Below are 25,014 nucleotides of genomic sequence, written 5' to 3'. Positions count from 1 at the left end.
CCACTTTCATGTTTCAACCCATTACGTGTGCCCCTGCTTCATGCTTTCAACCTATTTCATATTTATATATAGTCATTTGATTGCTATACGGAGTACTCACTATGGAGAGCAGAAGTAAATATCTTTTTTTTTTTCTGCCTCTCAATGAGTCTTCAGACGAGAATATCATCTTTTAGGGGTTTGAAACTTATGATGCACATTTCTTCCCAGATTTCTCTTATTTTGCTTCCTTTCGCAAATGAGAAAAGCCGAGTTATGATTGGTAGAGAACACAATTAGTAAGGTATTGTTGTGAGATCTGATTATTGGAGTGCCCCGGGGGATGGTGGCCGATTCTTGTCCAAGGAAGTTAAATTTAAAGGTCTGTGAGCTAAGATCGTAGACGTAAAGGGAAATTAGCCGTATTAATTCCATGTTATTTTATCTGGCTGGGTTTCCAAACTTCACAGGTAGGAGTTTTGATCATGTGCATGCCTTTACAAGTAGAAAATGCCGTTAACTTCGAAAGGAAATGGCTGCTTTCGAGCATTTTAGTTCGCCTTCGTGCTCCTATTACGATATATGCTCCAATTACGACGAGCGATTGATCGTTTTTGGAGATAATTATAGTTACATATGTTCGCACTTACTCTTCTTCTTTGACTTCTTCAGTATGTTATTGTACCGCTGGTAATTCTTTTGTATTCCACTAGCGGTCAATTCCAGCTCGGTTACGTTTCAGTTTCTTCAAAATTCCTTACCTGGCTGAGTATATAGCTTTGTTGAAATCTTGCTAATTTTGGCTCATGTTTCCAAATCAATCTAGTGCTTCTGATAGTATAAGAAGCTTTGCTGCGTTCATTTCTTTTCTATCAAGTAAATTGTTGGTTATGACAAATGACTTTTGTGCCACCTTCTGTAGGGATGTGATATGATCGTTATGATCTTACGGCGTTCGGCTTGTTTAGATTTGATACACCTCACGAGTTCAACTTCGAATCGTTAGCAAGGGTTTTACTGTAGCTTTAATACCATAAAAGTTTCTTTTAGTGTAAGAATGTGCGAACAGCTTCTTTTTATCAAGTTACGCCTGTGTCAGCTATTATTCAAAGTGAATTACTACAAGGTACAAATAAGCAAATATGTTGACCTATCATCAATGTATTTTGTCGTTGTGGAATATGTACTGTATCTAGCAAGTACACTCTTCAGCTTAATCATTAAAAAACTTTCGAAATATACTACAAAATTGAAAATCATGTTTGATTATTCTGCCCGATAGGGTTTGGTAAAGTTGAATTGACATCACGAAATTTGATTATTAGCGGTTTTGCATTGAACCAGTCTCTACAACCTGTAAATAATTTATAGACATTTAAAGCTTCAAAATTGAGTTATAGCTTTATTGGGTTTTAAATATTCTCAACATGGGTTTTCTGATTGGGTGCACTTTGGAGTAAACAAATTAATTTCATGACATTTTAGCCTACACATTGGATAAATGAAGGAAAAAAATCTTCTTGTTTAGGGAAGCTGCAAATGTTTATTTCAGTCTATGCGGTAGATGGCTTTTTAAATTATTTTGTTCAACCCAAGATAAAAAAAAAATGAATGTCCCAGATCAATGTTCATTAAATTGTCTGACCAACAATATCTCTTGTTGCAATGGATCAGTTTGATGTTTTGTTGTTGCTCTGGTGGTAAGAGGGAGGGATAGTGGTTTGATTTGTTTGTTTTTACATTATGATAAATCACCAGTTACTTATTTTTAGAGACCAAACCAAATGTACATCTTCATGAAATCTACAAGATAAGCTTAGAAATAATATCCAGCCTATAAACCAGTGATTATGATTTGCAATTTCCACTAGAATTAATGAGTGCCAAAGAGGGCCTGTGTTAAATGATAATGTGAAAAATTAAAAGAAAGTACTACAGAGAAAAAGTTAATAGAAAATGAAACTTGAAAAATTACAAAATCTTGTATCTGGAAAACCTTAAAGAGGGGTTTCAAAATGTTTTGAAATAGGAGTCAGACTCTGCAACAGTAGGAAACAGTGAAAAATTCATTAAGGACCAGAAGGTAATTATTTTGTCTAAAGTAACCAGCAACTTGTTATCAAGAAGCCAGCAGAACTCCAGCAGTCACCAGTTTGTTTTGAAATCCCTGGGTGTCCTCTTCCAGTGTTGTGTACTAGCAGAGAATTGACTGTATTTCAGCCTTGAATTGGACAGTTAGAGTTTTAACTCCAATCATGAAAAGTGAAACAAGTGTTTTCAGTTGATACATTTCAGGTTTCCACAGAGTCAAGTTACACTGTTCCTTTAACCAATCAAAACCTTGTGGAGATTGACAGATTATATCTTTGGACTTTAGGATGTTTTGTGAATGGCATGCAGACTAATGTGTTGGCCAATAGTGTTCATGGTGTTTTTCAATATCAAAGAAACCTAGAGGTAGACAAGTCTTCCCAAAAAGGTTTACAGAAAACTGGAAGAAGCTATATTACAAGTATCAAAAACAAATTCCCTAACTGAATAAACAGAAACTTGGTAGTAGGAAAAACATTTGTGAAAAGAGCATTAGATAATGAAGAGTGTGCTGCGAAATCTTTTGAGTTAACTTCAATTGTTTTTTACTTTCATGTAACAGTTTTTCCAGCATGCAATTCAAATGCAAATGAATATTGTGAAAGCATAATCATGTTGTGAGAATCAATTGCATCCCTATTCACCCAAAGGAGGGTTATATTTATAATTACAGTGCAACCCTCCCTTATAGCCACCTTGATAAAATGGTCACCTTCGTTATTACGAAGGTTGTCATTGTCACAGGAACACCAAGATTCTGTCATGTTAGACCATTGCTTTTTCAACTTCATTGGTTCCCAATTAGTTACTGTATAAAGTTTAAGATTCTACTTTTGACATTTAAGTGTTTATGTGGTCTAGCTCCTAATTATTTAATTGTTTTGCAAGTTACCTAGTACTAAGACCCATCCAACCCTTGACGATCATGCATTCCAGTCAGTGCACTATATCTTTGGAATGCGTTACCTTTGACAATTTGCAACATAAAGACATTGGACACTTTCAAGACTGCTGTTAAAACTCATTTTTTTAATTTAGCCTTCAAATGGTTTGTTTTTTGTTGCTTTTAACATAATTTTACTTCAACAATATTGCAAAGTACAACTGAATATATCCATAAAGAGGTCTACATTATAGAACTGTAATTATTATTATTATGGCCACCTTTTTATGGTCTGGAAAAATTTCCATACATTTTCTTCTAAAAATCCCCTGTTGATATGGTCACATGTTAATACAGCCAACAGCCACATTTTAAAATCCCAAACAGGAGAATCCTTTTTAATTTCACCCCATTAATGCAGCCACTAGCACTTAATCTAGAAAACCAAAATGCCTGTTACATGTTGATGTGATTGATCTCTGCCCTTTACTAACCAAAGAGCTGATTTTTTTACAAATAAGCTACACCCCTCCCTGTTCTTATTGCAAACATAATAAAGGAAATAAATATTGACACATCTGCCTAGGCAACTTGCAAGGTGATCAAGAAATTTGATCCTGCCCTTGTAATATGGTCACCCCGTTAAAACGGCCAATTTGTTTTGGCTCATTGGTGACCATGTTAATGGTTACTAATGGGCTCAAGTCAAAACCAAAACCAAAATCAGCGGGTTACAAGTCAAAACCAGAATTTCCCTAAGGGTAGGGTTTAACACACTGAAACCTGTCATGGGAAGGAGTCTGGGGAACACCTTTAGGACTGCCATTTGGCATCCTTAGTTGGTATAGCCCTAATTAGTACAAGTCAGTTAAAATGATGTTGTTTTTGGTTTAAAAGTGCAGTTCACGATTTTTTCTGCTATAAAATGTATTTTAAGATAACCTCTTTCCTTTAATCATTGGTTAACATTTACTGTGATAGTTGGGCATGTAATGACAACATAAAGGTAAAAATACTGTCCAGTACAAATTTTAAACTTCTTGAATGTCCTAATTACATTTTTCTTTGAGTATGTCCAAATGACCCAAATAATGAGGGGAAAACTATTTTAAAAAAATTTTGGGACTGCATGAAGTGTCTACAATTCTGTAACAGGGGAAAGTCACTGGGAGCAGGACTTTTTTTGTCTATAGATACATTTAACTGTAGTTTTAGGAGGGAATCTGCTTCATATCATTTATGTTCATAATAATGGGTAAGACCCTTTTTTAATTTTTGGGAGAGAAAACAATTTTAGTGAAAACAAAATGTCCCATAAGGAATTAATCACATAATGATAATTATAGAAGTTCATTTTAAATATGTGAGGCTTAATTGCTCATTAACATAACAGTCACTCAAATCTTCTGTCTCCATAATCTGCAGATGTGCTCTGTGTAATTTGAAGCTGAAAGTGACATATTTTGCTGACTTTTTCTGTTATCTATTCTTGTGAGAAATAACTGGATTGATAGTTCCTTTTGTTATGTTTTAATTAATTCAATCAGTAATGTACATTTGTCATTAAAATTTTTTATGTTGAGTGAATTTCCATCTATGTTGGCCAGGAAAGTTTCTCATATTGTTAAGATTTTCCTTCTTTTGCTTCATGGCAACTACCGTTTGGTTAAATTTGTATTTCCGGTATTTCATTGATACATCATCACATAAAGAAAGAAAAGGAGAAGAATGTTAAACAAGTGTTGAAATTGAACTGCAGCATGCACAAGTATAAACTGAATAACAAAAGCTATTTCACCTGCCTTGAGCACAGTAATTCTTTAAAGCTGATGGCATAATTTATTTTCAAAATTTAAATTGATTTAGTTAGAAGGTCACAGAACTCTTGGCATCAATTTAAATAAATATGAAATGTATTGATGGAAATGATTGAATGTTTAACCCTTTTTTTTGTTGTTTTCTTCCAGAAATTAGGATATAGTCAAGTTGCAATGGACACCAGGAATGCATAATAATGTGATCTGTTGCATCATTGTCTTCGCTGTTCTTTCCTTTGTGCTGAGTTTTATCTCAATCATCTTCCTGTATATTGGAATGCTCCTTAAAGAACAAACGATTGATTGAATTGTGAGTAATGTCTATGCTCTTACTTTTTATTCAGTTTTAGTTATCTCACAATAGTTATAATTTTGGGAAATGGATGTAGCAGCAAACATCTTTTCTTCCCTCTTTTGTCTCATTTACTCTCAAGTTGGTAAAACAACTGATGGTGTGACTGCAATTTTTATCTTTTATTTTTATGATTTATTTAAGAAGTGAGAAGTTACATAAATAAATGTATTTAAAAAAGTAAGGGTTTACATGTGACTTCATAACTGTCTCATGTTAAAAAAGGTGTATATGTAAGTACAACTTGAGCAACTGCAGTCGGGAGAAAAAACCAAAAAACAAATTCATATACATGTACTTATTATCAGTTTTCCAAAGTGCAAGGAATTGAAATGAACCATCTGGCATAATTTTAGGATGGGCACTAATTAAAATCAAGGAATTATACAAGAAAACTTTTGAGACTTTAAACTCATCTGTAATCTGTGTGAGCCTTAATCCACATTGCGTAATTGCATATAGAAAAGCTGAACTTGTTAAAAGAAAAACATTCCAATTAATCCAGAGAAAAATGTTTTGGAGCTTAGTCAAGGCTTCCTATCAATGAATTTGGTTTGCGGGTGTTTAAGAGTTTAACATTGCCAGACAAAGTGTGACAATCACATGGCGATTTTAACCACTTTAACACATGGTGAGTTCCAATGATGGGCTGTTAATTGGCATGGCAACAATATTTTATTTGATTCTTATCTAATAGCAAGTTGTAGCTTTGTGAGAAACAAAGAATAAATTTTCTTCAAAGAGCTCCAAAGATGGTTGATTAATTATTTCTTTGATCCTGGGGGATTAGATGGAGGGTTTGTAAACAAACTGCTACATCTGTTGCTTTGATTGGATAATTAATGAAAAAATACTTGAGAGACTGTCAGATGACTGATGGAAAGCTATATTTATCATCAGGTGATATGAAGAATTTTTTCTTGAAGTTCCATTTTACATCATTTGACAGCATTGCATGGCTTTTGTTTTCCTTCAGAGATTTTATTTATAGGAAGAAATTTGAGCATAATTTTTAGAATAATTGTTCTTTGAGCATTAGTACAATAACTATGTAAAGTCATTTGTCTTTTCAAATCCTTTTATGCTCATTTACTGGTGGTTGATTTTTATAGCTGGAATTTTTGCAAATGCATATCTATTTATAACTTCAATTGCAGTTCATTCAGATAACCAAGCAGAGTCATAAGGCTTACATGCCTTGCTTTTTTATTTAATGAATCCTTCCCTTTTCCTTCTTTACCCCCTTAAGACTCCCAGAACTACACTTGCTTAAACCTTTTTTTCTTTTTTTCTTTTTTCACTGTTTAAGTTTTAAAAGTTACAAGTTGAAGGGAACTAAGTTTTATATGCTAGGATGTGCTATTATTGTTGGAATATTTTCCTTTAGTTAATGCCTCTTTTAAAATTTCAATCTCTTCTTTCATCAGTGACACTATTGATCACCATGTTGGCCCAAATTCTGCGCGATATGTACGTAGATCCTGAGCTGCTGGCTGAGCTTCCAGAAGAACAGAAGCAAATTCTTTTTGTAAAAATGCGAGAGGAGCAAGTGCGACGATGGCGTTTACGAGAAGATGAACTGGAAAAGAAAGAAGCAATGAATCCACCAAAACCACGTCCACAGAAAGGTAAGTTTCTACTTGGACTTGCAGTGGTTTTTCCTGAGAAGGGTGGGGGGGGGGGGGTGAGAGGAGATATGGGTGTCCTTATGTGTGTATTTGTACATTGTGGTCAAATGAGTGTAGTGGAAGTATGGCAGGGTTATGTTGTGCTTGACTTGAACATGAAGTTCACTCATCCTGTCAAACAAACTAAACACACCATTGTTACAATGCATAAAAAAGTCATAGCAAATGCCACAGAGAATTTTTATAAGAAGTGTCTTTTCTCAGGAGACAGAGTAAAGCTTTAAAGCAAGCATTTTGATGTGCAGCTTTAGGGAAAAGTAATAAAATAACATAATCTCAATACTGCTTCCTACAAGTCACTATAAAGTAATAATTTGTTATCATAATTGATTAATTTGATTTCCCTCCCCCAGCAAATGCAAAATGTGTAGAATTTTTGATTGCTGTTGATGGAAATCCATGGGTTTGGGTACTAGGAGAAGATGATGATGACAAACAAGATTTTGAGGCAGTTTTGAAGAGTAAGTGAATTAATATGCTTCCCTGCTTAATATATACAAAACTTGGCTTGTTTGGAACAACAGCTTGTTTTTAAAAGAAATAGAACCATTGCTGACTGTAGAGGTTGCTTTGAGGAGTAGAGTTTTTACTATTTGTGTAAACTGAAATTTTTGAACCTGAAGAAGTTGTGAACAGGTAAGAGAGTCAGCTACTTCATCAGGTTTGCATTTTTACTGACCATTTTTTTGTGAAGGGCTGGTTACCTAAAAGGGACAATACAGTTGTACCTGTCTTGTAACTGTTCTTTCTTATAGCTGGCTACGATATATTTTCTAACACAGTTCAATACTTTCAATTTACCTAGTTCCCAAAATTGGGATGGCTTCCTTAGCTCAAGAATTGGAAGAGAAACAAAGAGGTTTACACTGAGATGTTCAGAATTTTAGTTAAGAATACTTTTACAAACAAAAAGTGAAAGCTTGGAAGGTTTATACATTGTTGGCTGGAATGCTTAGCCTAAAAATGGTTCACGGTCGTTTCGATACAAAGTCGTTTCAATTCAAGTGGTTTCGATACAAGTCAAAGTCTATTCGTTACACATGTAAAGTTGATTTGATACAAACTGAAGTTGTTTCGATACAGAAGTAAGCTCGAGAAAAGTTCAGTATAAATGTTAGTTTTTGTCTTTGATCTGTGTAGTAATTTGTTATTTTCTATTCAACAAATTAGCTCAAATTCGACCCAATTCGAATCGACCCAATTCGATCGATCGACGTTGTTGTAATTTCCAGTTTCCCCACGACTCAATCGACCGAGTTGTACAACTCGGTTTCCCCTCGCCCAAAAAGAAAAAGCTTTATGTCCGATGGGCGGTGAGGAAGGCAGATTAGGAGGAACCTGGGACTTTCCAGAGGTATGGAGGTGAAGGTTTGTTTTATTTACAACGGAGGTTTGTATTTGCTCTAGTGAGTATGTCTTTAAAGGTTCGTTTGGTTCGTTTGGTCATTTATGTATAGTGTAGTATTCTGTACCGAAATGACTTGAAGTAACGTGAGTTTGTATCGAATCGACTTTACATGAGTAACGAATCGACTTTGATTTATATCGAAACGACTTTGTATCGAAATGACCGGATTCCCTGAAAATTGTCTTTGGTGACAATTAGCAGATTTCTCATGAGTAATAAAAACTTCTTAATTCATTCTCATCTCCTTCAGTGAAACGCACTCTTAACTCATGCTACTTGCGCAGGCTATTGGGAAGTGATAAAAAGCAAGGATTTTATAATTTCAAACTGCTCTGTACTTTCAGCTCTAATAATGTCACTATCAATAATTTTTTAGAGAAGGAATTAGAAGCTCTGGCTGAAGATGAAAAGAAGGCAAAAGAACTTGCACATAAAGAAATGGAAGAGATAAAAAGAAAGGAACTTGAGAGGCAGGAGGAAGAAAGGAAACTGAAGGAAGAAGAGGCGAGGTTGGCCAGGGAAGCGGCTGCAAGAGAAGCTGAAAAGAAAAGACTTGAAGAGGTCAGGAAAGATGCAAACTCAAGGTTTAATAACTTTGCGAAGTCTACTTATAGTATGTTTTCATAGCATGTAGTTATGTTTCGTCAGCTCACTTGTTCTTGGCTTTCATCTTTTTTTTCGTACTTTGCAGTCCTTTTTTATCAAATGAGTTGCAGGATCTTTTTGGTAATTCGTAATCTTGGGTTGGCTTTGGGAGAATATTAAGGCTGATGCTTATTTATATGCACAATTGGTTACTGTATAAATGACTGTACATACATGAAAATCATGTATGTGAACTGCGGTTGAAGAAACGAGTATGGAAGTGATCCTCGCACTTCTGAACACTACTGAAGTAGAAGTGAAAACAGGGCCTAAAAAAAATTTAAGGCCCGTGCGGGATTTGAACCCATGACCTCTGCCCATGACCCATGACCTCTGCAAAACCGGTTTCACCGAGGTCATAGGTTCAAATCCCGTACGGGCCTGAATTTTTTCAGGCCGTATTTTCTCTACCACTTCAGTATGTTCATAACTGCGTGGATCGCTTCCATATTCGTTGATTACTGTATGTTTAAGCTTCTTTAAGAACTCTTTTCCTTGAAGAACCACCACTTTTAAATTACAGTCGCATTTTATGGACACGTTGTTTAGGAAAGGGGTTTTTTTTGGATGCAATTTTATTTGTCGTCAATAAGTACCCTGTTTTTTTTTTGTTTTTTTTTTTTTTTGAGGGAAATAAGAAGCATCGCTCGGGATACATTTGCCTGTTTTAGACCAAACGAAGTGATTTATTTCATGTTGATGCCACAGGAAGCAAGACTAGCTGCTAAAAAAGCGGAAGAACTGAGGAAGGAGGAGGAAAGGAAACGTCAAGAAGAGGAGAGAAAGAAAAGAGAAGAGGAAGAACGCAGGAGAGCAGAGGAAAGAAGGAAAAAGGAGGAGGAGAAAAGAGACAAGCTGAGGCAAGAGAGAAATGGAAGGCAGTTGAAGAAAAACGAAAAGCCGAAGAAGAGAAGAGAAAAATTGAATTGGAGAAAAGAAAGCAAGAGGAAGAACTCGCTCGAAAGAAAGCAGAAGAGGCTGAAAGAAGAGCTGAAGAAGAGAGAAAAGCAAGGGAAAGAGCTTTGGAGGAGGCAAGAAGAAAGAAGCAAGAGCAGGTGACAAGATTTCTTTTGGTTTTAAATTGTTACTATGTTTGATATTTGAATTCACAGTCAAATACCTTTCCCTAGGGAAGAAACGCACAGTATTACTTTTTGGAACTCCTTCCATTCATTTCCCATTTTTTTTTAATGAAAGTCGTTACGCATTTTCAAGCCACAAGTGATTACCTACGCATCAACTTCACCAGACAATCCGACTCAAAAGCCCTTCGTCTTGAAACGACAAGGTCAAATTCTCTCCAACCCCCCAAAGGTGCGATTTGATGAGCGCACCGAGCATTTTTGAGTTGTGTATTTAACGTGCCTTAAAGAAAACCAAAACCCTTATTATGTAGCAACACAGTTTTGCGTGACAATCGTTTCAGCTTTGATTCTTTGACGCAAGCTGTTTACTTTGATCTTGAGTTATGGGGGAAGCTGTGTAGTCTTTGCTGAATCAAAGCTAAGTGCTCGATGGAATTTGAACTTTTGTTTTATCGTGTTGTAGGAAGCGCTTGAAAAAGCTCGAAAACTGGAAGAAGAGAAACGAAGGGTAGAAGAACAACAAAAGGAAGCAGAGAAAAAACAAAGAGAGGTGATAGAGCGCTTACAACAAAGAAAGGCAGAGAAAGAACGCCGAGATAAGGAACTGTTGGAAAATGAATCTAAACGAGCACAAGAGATATATGCGAGCTTGAGAAAGGCACGAGAGGCGCTAAAAAAGAAAGAGGACGATCAAATGCAAAAAGAGGAGGCAGCATGGAAGGAACAACAAAAGAAAGCTGACGATGAAGAAAACCGAAGGAGAAGCTCTGTTAGTGTAGCGCGGAGGGAAGTCTTAAGAGAGCGAGAGGAGGCGAAGAGGAGAAGCATGATTGAGCCGACACGAAGGAAATCAGTTAGTGCAAAACCACAGAGACCACCGCCACCCGTACCTTCAAGGTATGCGTATGGTGTCTCCAGGTTGTAAGTGTCCTTCAGTATATACTGTGGCTGTGTTAGTCAGATCTCCGTAAATATCATTATGGGAGACTGTTCCTCTATTTAACGCGCCTCTTACACATTAGATTTCCTTGGATTTAGAAGTAGCCTAAGTGCTCATTTCCGGATAATTACAAAGCGAAGAGAATTCTTAAGTGAATACCTTGTGTAAAGGATGACCAAAGCCAAAAATGTTGAAAGAAATGACTCGTTATGACTGAATTGCTGTTGTTGTTATGTGTTAAATATTGTTGTTTAAATCCACAGACCCAGTGATGTCAAACCTGCGGCTCCCCCCAGACCTCCTCCGCCAAGCAATACTACTCCTCTCAGGCCAAGAAGGAGCGTCAAACCAAAAAGTAAAAAGAACGTTATCGAGTGGTTTCGGCAAGAAGAGCTAGCTAAGAGAATTTGTTACGACGGCGATCAGATACTACCTTATTTTCACGGTGAGAATCGGAGCTTTGGGATGTGTAAATACTTAAAGCAGGTGACCATAGACTGTGTGGGAGTCTGTAACTATTATCGCTGGGCAGAACAATTACAACTACTTTATACTTTACTTTTTTTCATTATTTTGTTTGTGTGACTTCAGTTACTGTCTGCACATAGACTGTGTGGGAGTCTAACTATTCTCGCTGGGCAGAACACTTTAGAACTACTTCATATTTTACTTTTTTCACTATTTGTTTGTGGGATTTCAGTTACTATCTTCGGGAATAATAATAAGACATCAAACAGTCAGTTTACATAAGCTGAGTTGTTGTCGACTACTAGTGTGTGAAGGAAAAGTTATTTGCCAGTCGCAAAGTAGACCAACCTGTGATGTATCTTCTTTTTTTTTTTTTCTTTTTCAGGAATAATCTCCCGACAGGATGCTGAAAATTTGCTCGTCAATAAACCACCGGGGTCGTTTTTGGTTCGCGTGAGCGAGAGAGTTTGGGGTTATACTATAACTTACCGTGCACCGGAGCGCTGCAAGCATTATCTGGTCGACACCAGTGAAAACACTTACCAGTTTTTTGGCCACAATCAGATCGCTCATGAGACTCTCAAAGATTTAGTGGAATTTCATAAACAGAGACCAATCACTGGAGTGGGACAAGAACTTTTGAAAATCCCTTGTGGTCAGGACTGCAATCCCCCGGATTATCAAGAGCTTCTTCCTCCTACACAGAAGTCTGATTCTTTCTCCACAAAATTTTAATAGTCAACCAATCAAGAGATGTATGGGGAGAGCATCCATGGTGCATGTAGAAGGGACAACAGGTTGTTTAAAAGCCAACCAAACATGGTTATGTTGCCGACAGTGTGTCAGCGGTGAACACCTTACACTTCTTCCTACATTTAGCTATTGTTAGTTATTTGCATTAAATCACGATAAATTTTCACGGGGTGGTTCAAAATTTATTTTCCTTGCTTAGCTTACCTTCCTTAGCCATGCACTAATTGTGTTTCAGTGGTCACTATGAAATTTAAATTCCCCTGAGCTTTTATCCACTCAGAAAGAGGTATGGAAATTGGGGCCTCCTTCCTTGAAAATTTTTGAAACGGATGGGTGTTTGCGTTCAGTGGTTTGTTGTATCCTTAATTTCTTCATTAGCAGAAAGACCTTAGTTGTAAGTGATTATTGTTTAGTTGAGAGTCATTTTATGATTCCTCTCTTTTGCTTTCTATTTAATATCAACCGAAGTAAATTGTAAAAAAAAACAAGCAAACAATATCATTAAGCCCCATTTGCATCTAAATGGAGCGGTGAGAACTTTTGAAAATGAAGCAAATATGCCAAATTATAACCTTTATAGCTAAAAATTTATTAGGAAATTAACGAAAAATCCCTGAAATTATGCTCAATTGAAAGAGCACAATAGATCTTTGAAAATTCGTTTTATAATGATTCCAGTTGAGCTGAACTGTAACATTAATCAGACCTGCGGCGTGAATATTGTTGCAATTGCAAGGGAACCGAAACTATTTTGATGTGCACGCAAAAGTCAAATACATAGCTTTAAAAGAAGTAAACTTAAACATGTCAAACTCACCGATTTTCGTTAAGAAAAAGAGATGATGTGATATTGCGATATTCAATTGGATTGGAAAAAAATCTTAATTTTATAATCAGATTTGATTTTACAACGCCCATGTTTGAAATACGTAGTGACCTCGTATTGCAATTAGTTCTCACTGACAAGGTCAACTTACTCTGTATTTTCAGATTATTTTATTTTTCTTTGTTGAAACTTTTTAACAGCAGAGAAACTGATTTGATAAGCCTGTGGTTTAAAGGTCAAGGTACTTTTTAGTTAGAGGATAATCTTTCCTTCACCCTCTTTATTGGGGGAACAACTTTGCGCCAATAATTACGGATTTAAACTGAAATCTTTCCTGATGATTTCTCAACGGTATCGCTGTTATCCAACCGGGAACGAAGTATTTCATAGCCCTGAATTATAAATAAAGAGAATCTGTAAAAAAATGAATAGTGTACTCCTTCGTTGTTATCATGTGGACCCAGGTATCATGACGCGCAAATGTTTGTTGACTTCCGCTTTTGTGCCGCTTGTAAAGGGGCACTGTTCGTACTAAATTGTCTTGAACTTAACAAATTATTCGTTCGAGAGGCCAAAGAAGCCTCGAGCGCAAGAGCGAATTGTCGGTTTAAACTTTAATGTTTTCTTCGTCGTTTGACAGAACAACACTTATCACAGGCTATTTGAGCGACTCTTATCTACCGCTTGTTGAACAAAACTTTGTCTCTTAAATAATATGTAATTAGGCTCTCAATGGGGTGCCGCACTGCAAACAGCCAAGCAGCAATAAATAAGCTGCTGAGGGGCACAACAGAAAAATATTTTCGGCTTCGTAGCCTGCCGATACCTAAGCATTAAACAGAGCCAGCTAGCTCCAAGCGTACTCCTATTCCAAGACGGTAACAAAACATGCTTATTTTTAAGTTTCAGTTCCAGGACCATTTGCCGTTCTCTAAAAGGTCCACACATAAAATCACATTTGATTCTCGTTTCACTCAATCAACTGGACTTGACAGAGTTCGCATTAATTAAGCTTTAGAAATCCACCTCTTTTGTGGAGAAGGTTAGGTACAGCTGTTGTCCTGTAGAAACCATTCCACAAGCTGCCATGAGCAGCCCAAAACATACGATGAAAACGTTCAGAACAATCTCGTACCACCTTAACTCCCAGTAAAAAATTTTTACGTAGAAAACGGAAGGAAAAACCAGCGCTATCGCAGTACCTGTACCACTTCCAATAAATGCAGCAAAAAGAGTGAAGTGCGGAATAATAACCGCCATCAGGATGGTGATTGATGTCAGCACGAAACGCAACAACACCACACACGGACGATTAGGTCGGTGTCCATCCTGGTTTAGAAATCTGGCGGTCAAATACCGGGGGGCTGACTTCTCCACCATGTCGAACACCGCAAACATAGGGAGGGAATAACCTGAAAAGGACAGAACGGTTATCACAATGTTCACAGTGATGCGATAGAGTCCAAGTGGAAGGTTGTTGGACACCATGTCACTGACACTGCCTGAGAAGGTCAAATAACCAAATGCTCCAACGCCGATCTTTAGCGCAGTCATAGCGATATAAGCGTAGTTAATGACGGCGTTGAACTTTTCAGGACATCGCATGTTTCCCTCCAGCACGGTCAGGTAAATTTGAGACGAGAAGCTGGCCAAAACTACTCCGAGTGCCAGGGGAAACCGGACAGGGTCGAAAACTTGCAAATCCTCCGCTTTCCAGGAAGCGCTATGACCCAAGCAATAAGCAACTATGATGGAGAAGTTTGTCAGGGCAAAAAATATGGTAAGCATGCTGATCTTGGAAAGTAATTTCACAGAGCTCAGGAAAACGTTGGGAATCATAGCCAGGCCGAAAATGAGGATCCAAAGCTGCTTTCCAACGGGAAGGTAAGGAACAGTGTAATAAATGGCCTCCCCACAAGCTATTGGATTCACAGTTGCAACAAAAATTAATTCCAGAAACTTTGTCGCATCGACCATGAGTCTTCCGTACTTTGGCCAGAAAGCATCTCCGATGTCAGCGAATGTATTACGTACACGTGTTCGACCTTTACCAGGAAATTGCTCATAGAGGCACTGAATGAGGATTTTTGAGGTATAGTTAGAGAGCACTGCAATGGCTGTAATGCCAAAAAGAAACCAGTACCCACCAAACGACGTCACAAGAGGCATCGCCAAGATGGTAAACCCTTGAACGGAGTTACACGCGTTCCAAAATGGGCTAAACTTCAGAATACCCCGCAACTCATTTACATGTGTCGGGAGGCTTTGAAGATCGAGGCATAACACAATAGACGCTATTCTTATTCAATGACATGTAAATGAGTTGCGGAGTATTCTGAAGTTGCTCCCCAAAATGTATCCATGGTTGATATTTTCTTCATCTCCTCAAACGTCTCGTCCAGGGTTTTTTCGTGGGGGTAGCTTTCCTCATCTAGACTCTCTTCAAGGATCTGGTATCCTTCTTTTAACGGCATTTTTCACAACTGAATTTAACGAATGTTTAAATTTGGCGTGAAAAACGTGCTGTTCTGTGAACGATCAGCAAAAAATGAAGCGAATATTTGCGCAGTGCAAACGTTAATATATGCCAGAAAAATTCGGCAGATGCACGCGAGAATGCGCTTGGCTTCATTACTGACTATTGTGTATTTCGTGCAAGAGTTCATGACTTAATTATTAGCTGACGACTGCTGGACTGGCCGACTGGATTCTACTTCAGTTAGAAAAATTGACTTACGTTTTAGTGTCTGTCATTCAAACACAACACTTTTTCGTGATCAGTGGGCTTTAAAATGTGTCCTTTGGCCCATCTCTCGAAATTCTCGGGGGCTTTATGGGCGCGAAGCCATATTTTAAGATCTACATCTAAGGAACAGTTTCCAATTTTTTTTTATTTTAATTTCAAAACTTTTGATACCTCGCTCTTAAATGTAAACATGGACAACGAAAAGACGGCTATTGATATCGCTAACTAGCTAGACGAAGAAAACGGGCCTTAGCAGGGACCTTGAGTATCTCCGTTCAAAACCATTAATTTCTTGAAACAGAAATCTGTAATGAGCTCGGACATCCATCTCACGCTTTGCTTAGCGCCAAATCGAATTTACTGGTTATATATGCTCTGGCGGAATCATTGTAACGAAGAATGAGGTGGTTTTCACTTCACCGGAAAGTACAGCTGGATGCCAAAATCAAATTGCCTAAAACAGTTTTGTTAGGTTCAGAATTTTAAAAAACAATATCAACACTCAGCTGATCTGCTAATATACGTTCATTACTTCCGATGCCAAGCTGGTTCAGAAGCTTTTTATAATACAGCTTCACTGTAAAAAAGAAGTCGTGGTGATCTTTTGATGAATAGTTGATTGAGTATGCAAAGTTTGAATGAAAAGACGTTTATTGTTAAACTTCTTTATGGGTGGGATTATTCAGACTAAAAGTTATCTGTGGTCTCCTTCCGTGATCATTTAATGAGTAACATGCAGTTGATTTTTGTACAAAGTTTTAACTGATTTTCTGAAAGGCGCCGGCCGGACCGGCCTCTTTTGGAGAAATTCATTCTTGAGAGAGCGAACAGTTTCTACAGTAACACGCAAAAGGACAATAAGATGAAATAAAGATGATAATGTCAATTGTGATTATGAAAACCACGAATATGGTCAACAACAAAATGTACCAAACTTTTTTACCGTTACAAGGTATTTCATTTTTGTGTCAGGAAAGAATAAAGCCGTCCATCCTAAAGGCTATGTTTAGCTTGCAGGGTGAGACAAAATCATGTTAAATTTGAAACAATTAGCACAGCATCATATGATACTAGCCGGTGCCAAGAATACCTAGCTCAATGTTTTTTTTAAAAACAGATCACTATGGTTCCCTTAAAAATTAGCCAGAGAAATTTAAACTCATGACAAAACCTCGAAGAAGTCCCCATTTTAACAGCTTATTGCGGCTTATGAGCAAGACACAGGTGTCTATCGACATACAATCAGCCTTACGACTACTCCCAGGACATTGAAAACTCCAAATGAAATAAGTCCTTGTCCACTGTAGTAAAAAGGTTCTGAAATTGTCCTTCGATGAACATAAGTCTTCACATGTGGCACTCGGTGGACTTCAGACCCCGCTATACAGTCGACAGATCATGGTGGAAATATTAATCAGAACTCGTTATTTACCCCTTGAGCCTCAGGGACATAAATAAGGAAGGCATTCTAGTAAACCAGAGCTTGTTGTGAAGGAGTATGCAGTCTGTATTTAGAATTCTTATAAAAGCTACGGGTGTAATAAACAGAGAAGGTTATCAAGAGAAGGAAGAAGATAAAGTAAATCTTTTGGACGAATGTGAACAGTATGATATCAGAGATCAACATGAGGAGAACACTTCATGTGATGAAGGTACTTTTGCCTCGACATTTGAGACATTTTGGAACATCTGCAACACAATTCAAGGTTTACCAATCTTGGTCATACCTTACGCCGTGAAAAATGGTGGCTACTTAGCCATACTTACTCTTTTGCTAGTCGCTGCTGCCTCTAATTATACTGGGAAAATCATTGTTCGGTGCCTCTATGAAACCGATCCAAAGAGCGGTAAACGAAAAAGGGTCCGCAGTTCCTATGCAGATGTCGGCAATGCTTTCCTGCCAAACATAGGAGGTCATCTCGTCCTTGCTACTCAGTTTATAGAGTTGCTTTTTGTTACAGCAGTTTATCCTCTTTTGGTCGGTAAATTAATTGCAAGATCGTTTCCCCATGTTGCTTTTCCTTGCTGGCTCTGCATACTCATTGGCGGTATACTTTTTGTTCCAAATGTTTTTCTTAAAAACCTTTCTCAGGTGGCATGGACAAGCATCTTAACGGTACTTTCCGCTAAAGTTATTTTTGTCACCGTTGTTACGTACAGCTTATTGCATGTACAAGAATGGGAAATAAGCTCCTTGGAAAATTTCGACGCCAGTACATATCCATCAGCTTTAGGAGTCCTTGTAGCAAGTTATCTGTCGCAGCCATTTGTATCACTAATCGAAGGTAGCATGCGCCACAAGGAAAAGTTCAACTCAGTGATTAATTTGTCCTATGTAGCGATGACATTACTTAATGTCACCATTGGAGTAGTCGCTTACATTTCATTTGAAGTCGATACGGCTGAAGTTATAACAAATAGCTTGCCAGAGGGTTCATTCCGAGCAGCAGTGAATGTGATGGCAGCAGTACTGTCCTTCACGTCCTACACACTGCCAATGTTCACCATATTTGAGATCATTGAGAACTCCTCTCTGTTTTTCTTTCCAGGAAGTTATGGTAAATCAATCTTCACTCCGTCTGTAATTACATTTCGTTTGTTAATGGTATCTATCAGTGTAATGTTTGCTGCTGCTTTCCCTTCCTACACTTATATATTGGCCCTTGTGGGAAGTATCGCTGGTGTTAGCTTGGAGTTCATATTTCCTCCCTTGTTTCATATGAAGATGTACTTCCAGGACATGACATGGTGTAACATTGTGGTTGATGGTGTTGTGGTAGTGGTTGGTGTTATTGTGATGGTCACGGGAACTATATCCTCTGTTCTCTCCTTGATTGAAGTTTACAGTCGACCAGGTAATGGTGTATGTGCTTGAAGAGGCAGCTGACAGATTGTAAAAGTTCTCACAGTCTTGTTATTGTTGGCTTTAAGTCAAGAAAAAATGGCACAGAGAGACAAAAGGGCATAGCAAGGTTGCGTCCTTTGATAACTTTCCAGCTGTTTTTCGGATATTCGTTCCTTAGTGTAATCATTAGGGGCAAAAATAAATGGAATTCTCGGTGAAACATAGCTTACAACAATAAATGTAGGTTTGTTCAATTTTTTTTCCCCTCTTCATGTTTAAAATCTTCTCTGTTCCTCGCCAATTCTGCGTTAACCAAGCCAGTCAAATCAGTCCTTTTCGGTTTCTTAGTTTTAAAAACTTTTATTGACATATTTTGGAATAAATTTCCCTGTGCAACGGGCCTAAACGAGCCTAAATTAAGGTATAAAATTTAGAGGGCTGCTTTCACTGCAAATGCTTTGTTCGACTTTGTATCTAATGGTGGCAATTTATAGGCGTAACCATTTATTTTCAAATTAGCATTTATTCATGTAAGATGTTATTCCAGATACCATTGCATAATTCAGCTTAAATAAAGCAATAGTGCATTGGTGCATGTGTCCATCACTGCTACTATGGTCGTTTCTGTGAACACAAACTAAACATAGAAAACGTCAATAAGTTGTGACTCTAATATGCTGATTCAAATTGTCAATAAGTCAATAACCTAGTCAGTAAGTTCGCGAATCAGTCGGTCAGTCGGTTAGCCAGTCGGTTTATCAGTCAATGAGTCAGCGAGTTAACCAGCTAATAAACAAGTCACTCTGTCACCGACCACGTCAGTTACAAGATCTTTGAGCGAAAATAATTTGAAAGTCAATTGCGTTCATAAACGAGAGGCTGAAATTTGTCTAACCTGACTTCCGAGTCCGATTGCGAAGAGCATAAGGAACAACATCATAACCCAAACGGGTGCAGCTGGCATCTGAGCAATCCCCTCGGGATAAGCCACAAAACCCAGACCAGGTCCTAAAATTTAATTAAAACAAATTTCTTTCAATTTTCAATCCTAGAGTAAATATAAAAAATTGATCTACTAAAAAGAGGCTAGAGTCCAAATTCCGCAGAAAATATGTATTCAATTTGTTGAATGAACCACACCATTTGGCTAAAATAAAACTCCGAAAATTCTTAATTTACCAAAAAAGGGGTAACAAATTGGCGCGAACGAAAGCTCAAAAACAAATAACTATAGCTTCGCGAAAACAGTCAAAAGTATGAGAAAAATGTCTACGTCAGTTTTCCAATGTCAAGGTCAGAGTTCTTTAACGTGATTGGTTAACTTGTGAAAACACGCGCGCCGCGCGTGAATACAAAAAGAGTACAAAGCGGGGGGAGAGGAAGATAAAAATAGTGAAAACGAAAGAGATTTCCACAATAGAGGCTGGCAAAAAAAAATTCCGAGACCCAACCACGCCCTAATTTGTTATCTTACTAGAAGAAACAACCCGTTGTGCCACTTCCCTACCAAGGGTGTGGGCCATTAGGCCAACTACACTAAAGATGGAAAACCTTCCGCCCATACTGGTTGCACAATTGACATACGATACCACAACTGCGTCCGTGGAAACAAACAAGCACAAGTCAGGTTTATATATGTAATGAAATGTCATTCAAGTCGCCGAGACACTTTTGTTATTCAGAGTCTTTCGTATTATGTGAAACAATAGAACCTCTTGTTAGTATACGGAGGTCAACTTTCTTACTATTTCCTAAAGGTGAATGTACTAGAAGTACTAACTCATTTATCTGACCATTTTAAGCAACATGTGATGAGCGAAAGAGAAAACGCTGTGTATAGAGTTTACTGCTACTACTACTAATAAATGTCTTTATTGTTCATTGGACAAAAATACATATCTAATGTTGCTGGATAAAAAGATTCAAGGTTCAGCCAAAAATTACAATAGAATAAAAAGAATAAAAAGATCAAACTAGATCAATATATCTGGCATAAAATACTATAAAAGGTTGTATTTAAAAATTAATCTTTTTACAAATGTGTTCTTATAAAGTTCAGTGTTTATCTTAGGCCACTGGCAGCTTTTACGTCTAAGGTTGTAGGTTAAATTGTTCTTTTCTTGCGGTAAGCAAACCTTCAGAGGGTGGTTATCACGCTGTTGAACTATTTTAAGAATCGCTTTATCTTTTTTTTTGTAGTAATGATCTAATATTTAACTGCGTAGATATAAAGTGCAACTTATAGCATCTGTCTAAAAATTGCTGAAGGGCATTAATTTCCGCATCGGAACTGTACAATACCGTTCACAGTCGTTATTGCATTCATTAGAGCTGGCATAGGTGACCAGGCCTCCAAAACCAACATTGAGGGAGAAAAATATTTGAGTAGCAGCATCGATCCAGACCTAAGAACAAAAACGACAGAAAAAAAATGGAAATTTAGCCAGGGTTATGGTCAAAAGCTTCTTAGTAGACTAAACAAATCCTGCTGTGTGCATCATCTTTTTGTCGGAGAGAATTAAATCCATTCCCACCTGTGGTTCTAAGAGCTTGTAAAAGTCTGTCTTTAAGTAGAAGAGAATTCCATGCAGAGCACCAGGCAAATTGACGCCACGGATAAGAAGTATACAAAGAAAGAGATAATGGAAGATAGCCGCGAAGTAGGCCATCTGTGATCAGGGAAGAACGCGACATTGACCTAAAAAACATAATCAACCTATGGATCGTCTTGATCTAGGATTCCATCGATTGCTTCCGGTAGAATGATTCCCTGGATAAACAAGACGTGTAGGACAAGGTAAAGCAATATGGTTATGAAACAGGCCACCTTGAACAGATGGCGTACTTTATCCCCATATTCCCTTTCATGTGATCGAGGTTCTCTTTTACCCAAGTATTGTCTAGTGGCGATACAACCATTCAGACTCAAGAAGTTATATTCACCACGTTTCTCTTCGGTTGAAACTTCATTAGTCCTACTAAGTTAATGATTTTTATAACAGCACAACGAGAAAAAAATCTTTAATCCTCGCGAGTGAATCTGAAATGAATTTTGTTAGACTGTGCATTTTTGTTTACCTTTCCAGAGCTCTTGATGCATTTATGGATGCAAAAGAAAACAGCGACCCATGCGATAAACAAAGTGGTGGCCAGCGGTACACGAATCTCACCCGCTTCACAACATATCATGAAATGAAAAAAATTTGTTTGCATAATGGCTATTCATGCAAACAAACAAAATTACCTCTCAGGCCATGACAAAAAAATATCGCTATTATTCGATAAATCTTTTCCTTCTTTTCCATTAGCCAAGAGCTAACCACGTAAACTGAAAATATCTGACTTTACGTAGAAGAGAATTCCATCCAGGGCACCAGGCAAAAGTGGTTTGGCTGACTAATTTTTGTCGTTAATATTATTCTGCTCATGTGTAATTGTGTACATGCTACTGTGTGTAGAATGATTAACCCAGCCGTAAATTTTGACTAGTCATTAGTTTGATTGCTTGGAAAAATCAGGCAGTTGTAATTTCTTGAAGGCAAATTAATTCAGGGTTAATCAAAGACTGCTAAGGCGCCCTTACAAGTATTGCAGTGCGCGACATTGAGAACTGCAGTACCTCACAAACATAACCAGGAAATTTGGACTTAAGATAAGCGAATCGCTAAAAAGTAACACTTACTCCCAGAATTCCTGGCTAGGAGAGATTGCAGTCATTGAGCAATTGACAGCCGTGCAGTTAGCAGTGGAATTTCTAAAGCCCTCACCAGGGAAAAAATATTAAGTTGTCACAACTGAGGTCATTGCTAACAGCAATGTTATGTTTTAAAGGGTCGAGGTCTTAATTAGGGTAGATTAGTGTCATTTCCTTTACAAAATAAGAGAAAATAGGAACATAAAGATTACTTGCTGAGTTAACGTAAGCATTGGTCCTTAATAAGTTATTTATTCTGCACAAAGTTCGCACAACTTTCTTTTTGAATTACCCGTAAATAAAATACTTCTACAAGTTGTTATTTACCTACAAAACGGAGTGTTCCACGAGTTGCTGCAAGACTTCCACGGGTCAACAGCAGCAAATGAATGGTACAGATATAAAAGACTCCAAGAAATAACAACGTTGTAGTAAACAGAGATCGGGAAGGAAATAATCACCATGGCAACTCCAATACATGCAATTAAAAGATGACGTCTATTTGGGCCGCCGCGAGGTGTCAACGGTGTAAGGCGTACTTTGCCTCATAACAATTGAAGCAACATGTTACTTTATCGAATGTGGAAAGTCCTTATACAATATTGGGCACCTAAGAACTTTTGGGAGTCTATCTGAATTTCTGCCCATGACAATCATCAGAGGTTCAGTTTTTGAAAGTTTCTTAACGGGTGTGACGACTTCCGCAGCTTGTTAAAATCAGATTTTCTGTAAAGCCTGACGCCACAAGGCTGTGGAAGTTTTAAAACATTCTCAGAGATTCTCAGAAGCAAGTTGAGACATTTTCGGAAAGCTGAAAGGTATAGTATTATGGGTAAAGTCCGGCTCAAATCATAGCGTGACTAAAACAATGTTTTATCTAGCAAGTTAAAAGTTGCAAAGTTGTCTACTGGACGGTGATGTATAATTAAGTTTTTCTCCAGTTTTGTGTTTGCTTATTTTTCCACATATAATTGTGATATCTCCAGCTAATCTGAGAGCCTGAACACTATTAAGGATATCGTATACAGCACAAACCTTTAAGCGCAGGGAAAATAATAAGATTTGAAGTCTGTTTTAATATTCTCTATTCTTTTCATGTCTTAAGTATTTTGTTTATCTTCGCAAAGTATAAGTTCAGTCTCCATGAAAAAATATTTTCAAGACTCTATACAGCCTATACAAATCGCTGGAACTCTTAAACCCGTTACTAGGGGTTTGCGTAAGGACGACAGCTTCGTTGAGAAGAGCATCAATCAAAAACTGAATTTCCGCTTATCTATAAAGCTTAAGATATATTTAGATTAAATCATTCTTTCGAAGTTACTTCGGAAAGACTTATATCTTACTCTCCATGTAACCCTGAATTTTAATTTTAAAGAGCAAAGTCACTGTTTGTGCATCTAAAACAAATTTACCGCGATTTAGCATAGACATTTCTAGTTGTTTATTCGCAGTTCGTTTCTATATCTCCTCCATTCTTGTTCCATCTTGATTTACGCATTGGTTCCTAGGAGTTTTTTACTCATTTGCAATTCGTATCAATCTTCTCCATCCTTACTCATCCTTTTCCGCTCTGGTTACTTCTCACCTCTTTTTGTGTTTTCTATCTTACTGAACTTATATTTTGTAGTCATTTGTGGTCTTCTCCAGTCTTAGTCATCCATCTTCCTTCTTTGATCATCGTTACTTTTTGTGTTTGCAGTTTTATCAAATTATTACTCTGAAGTCATTTACAATCCTTGTCAATCTTCTTCATCCGTAGTCATCCTCGTTGCTTTTGAATTTCATTGTCGCCTAGCTCTTCTGTGTTTGCGTGTCTTACTAAACTGACATTTGGTAGATTCCCTCGAACTGAAGACAGTTTTTCGAGGCACAAAATCTGACACTGCATGTCACGATTGAACTTCTTTGAGTTGCAAAATTTTTGCAACTCTAAAAGTGAGCTCTTATAAACCTAACCTAAACTCCTAAAAAAAGAGTTGTGGTAGATATCTACACTTAAAGAAGTTACCTCCGCCGTTCTTGTGACAAAGATACGGAAAACGCCAAATATCCCTCAGGCCGACAGCATAACCGATACATGACGCGCTCTTCATCATGGCTCGCATCGGAGCTTTCGCCCACCATTATAACAACAGGTCTGGACCTTATTTGTCATTTGTTCAGCTTATAACATTAATTTTTTAACATGATTTTCCAAATTCAAGCTCACATTTTCGAATGAATCTGCTTCCTTGTTGACGGAAACCAAAGCTAGAAGTGATTATGATGTCATAGAAGGTAATGAAGCAATCATTTGCTGACGTCATCGATCAGCTGATTGTTATGGCTGGAAATTGGGTATAACTGACAAATATCCCGAACTTTCTCTTGATTGAGCAGCTCTGTGATGAATCTACTTCTTTATTTCATTAACGAGCTCAAAATGACTAACCTTCATATCTTATTCTGTTCCTCACATGACACTTTCGACATGGATATCGTAGCAATTCACAGGACACGTCATAAATGAACCTCGTAATGGCCTGTTTCTCTGGCTGACTGGTAGATTGCGAAAACCACCATTAAAATGGCATCGCAGACACAAAAATTCACATAACACGACGATTCAACTACAAACTTTAATTGGCTCACGTGATAATCGAATTCGCTGCTTGGTAAAGTTTAACAATTTAAAACAGTGTATGTGCGCGCGCTTTGCCACAGCGTTTAACTGCGCCTGTCACACCATTTCAGTCGTCTTCTTTACAATCCCTGTCAGCATATCACTGCTACGCTCAAAGCGTCTTAAATA

The 25,014-nt window shown here is 37.6% G+C and overlaps 3 protein-coding genes and 1 pseudogene across 3 annotated transcripts; 2 read left to right on the top strand and 2 right to left on the bottom strand.

Moving 5' to 3' along the window:
• Positions 1-285: 285 nt before the first annotated feature.
• LOC113673596 (SH2 domain-containing protein 4A) lies at positions 286-12,275 on the top strand. Its single transcript, XM_027189999.2, is given in 10 exon segments — positions 286-449; positions 4,921-5,080; positions 6,550-6,750; positions 7,164-7,271; positions 8,595-8,779; positions 9,572-9,704; positions 9,707-9,918; positions 10,412-10,845; positions 11,152-11,333; positions 11,742-12,275. Coding segments are annotated over 8 exon segments (1,788 nt in total). The 5' UTR covers positions 286-449; positions 4,921-5,080; positions 6,550-6,566; the 3' UTR covers positions 12,092-12,275.
• LOC113673602 (vesicular inhibitory amino acid transporter) lies at positions 11,745-15,520 on the bottom strand. The gene is made up of 2 exons (XM_027190004.2): positions 15,292-15,520; positions 11,745-15,151 (listed from the first exon to the last, which is right to left on the bottom strand). The coding sequence occupies exons 1-2, from the start codon at positions 15,407-15,409 to the stop codon at positions 13,950-13,952; spliced, it is 1,320 nt and encodes a 439-aa protein (XP_027045805.2). The 5' UTR covers positions 15,410-15,520; the 3' UTR covers positions 11,745-13,949.
• Positions 15,521-15,580: 60 nt separating this feature from the next.
• Positions 15,581-18,745, top strand: LOC113673581 (vesicular inhibitory amino acid transporter). Its single transcript, XM_027189982.2, has one exon. It carries the CDS (start codon positions 17,180-17,182, stop codon positions 18,554-18,556), a length of 1,377 nt encoding a protein of 458 aa, XP_027045783.2. The 5' UTR covers positions 15,581-17,179; the 3' UTR covers positions 18,557-18,745.
• Positions 18,746-18,974: 229 nt separating this feature from the next.
• LOC149035387 (sodium- and chloride-dependent glycine transporter 1-like) lies at positions 18,975-22,684 on the bottom strand (annotated as a pseudogene).
• Between the last annotated feature and the right edge of the window lie 2,330 nt (positions 22,685-25,014).

This window comes from Pocillopora damicornis, chromosome 13, assembly GCF_964200805.1.
Source record: "Pocillopora damicornis chromosome 13, jaPocDami1.2, whole genome shotgun sequence".
In the NCBI taxonomy this organism is placed as follows: Eukaryota; Metazoa; Cnidaria; class Anthozoa; order Scleractinia; family Pocilloporidae; genus Pocillopora; species Pocillopora damicornis.
This window is presented reverse-complemented; position numbering and strand designations above follow the sequence as displayed.

What these genes read in the sequence shown, in the direction of transcription:
- LOC113673602 (XM_027190004.2), bottom strand. Translation starts at nt 15,409, where the DNA reads ATGCCGTTAAAAGAAGGATACCAGATCCTTGAAGAGAGTCTAGATGAG. An exon ending in GAAAATATCAACCATGGATA is followed by an intron (nt 15,152 to 15,291) that starts CATTTTGGGGAG and finishes TGAAGTTTAGCC; the next exon opens with CATTTTGGAACGCGTGTAAC.
- LOC113673581 (XM_027189982.2), top strand. Translation starts at nt 17,180, where the DNA reads ATGCAGTCTGTATTTAGAATTCTTATAAAAGCTACGGGTGTAATAAAC.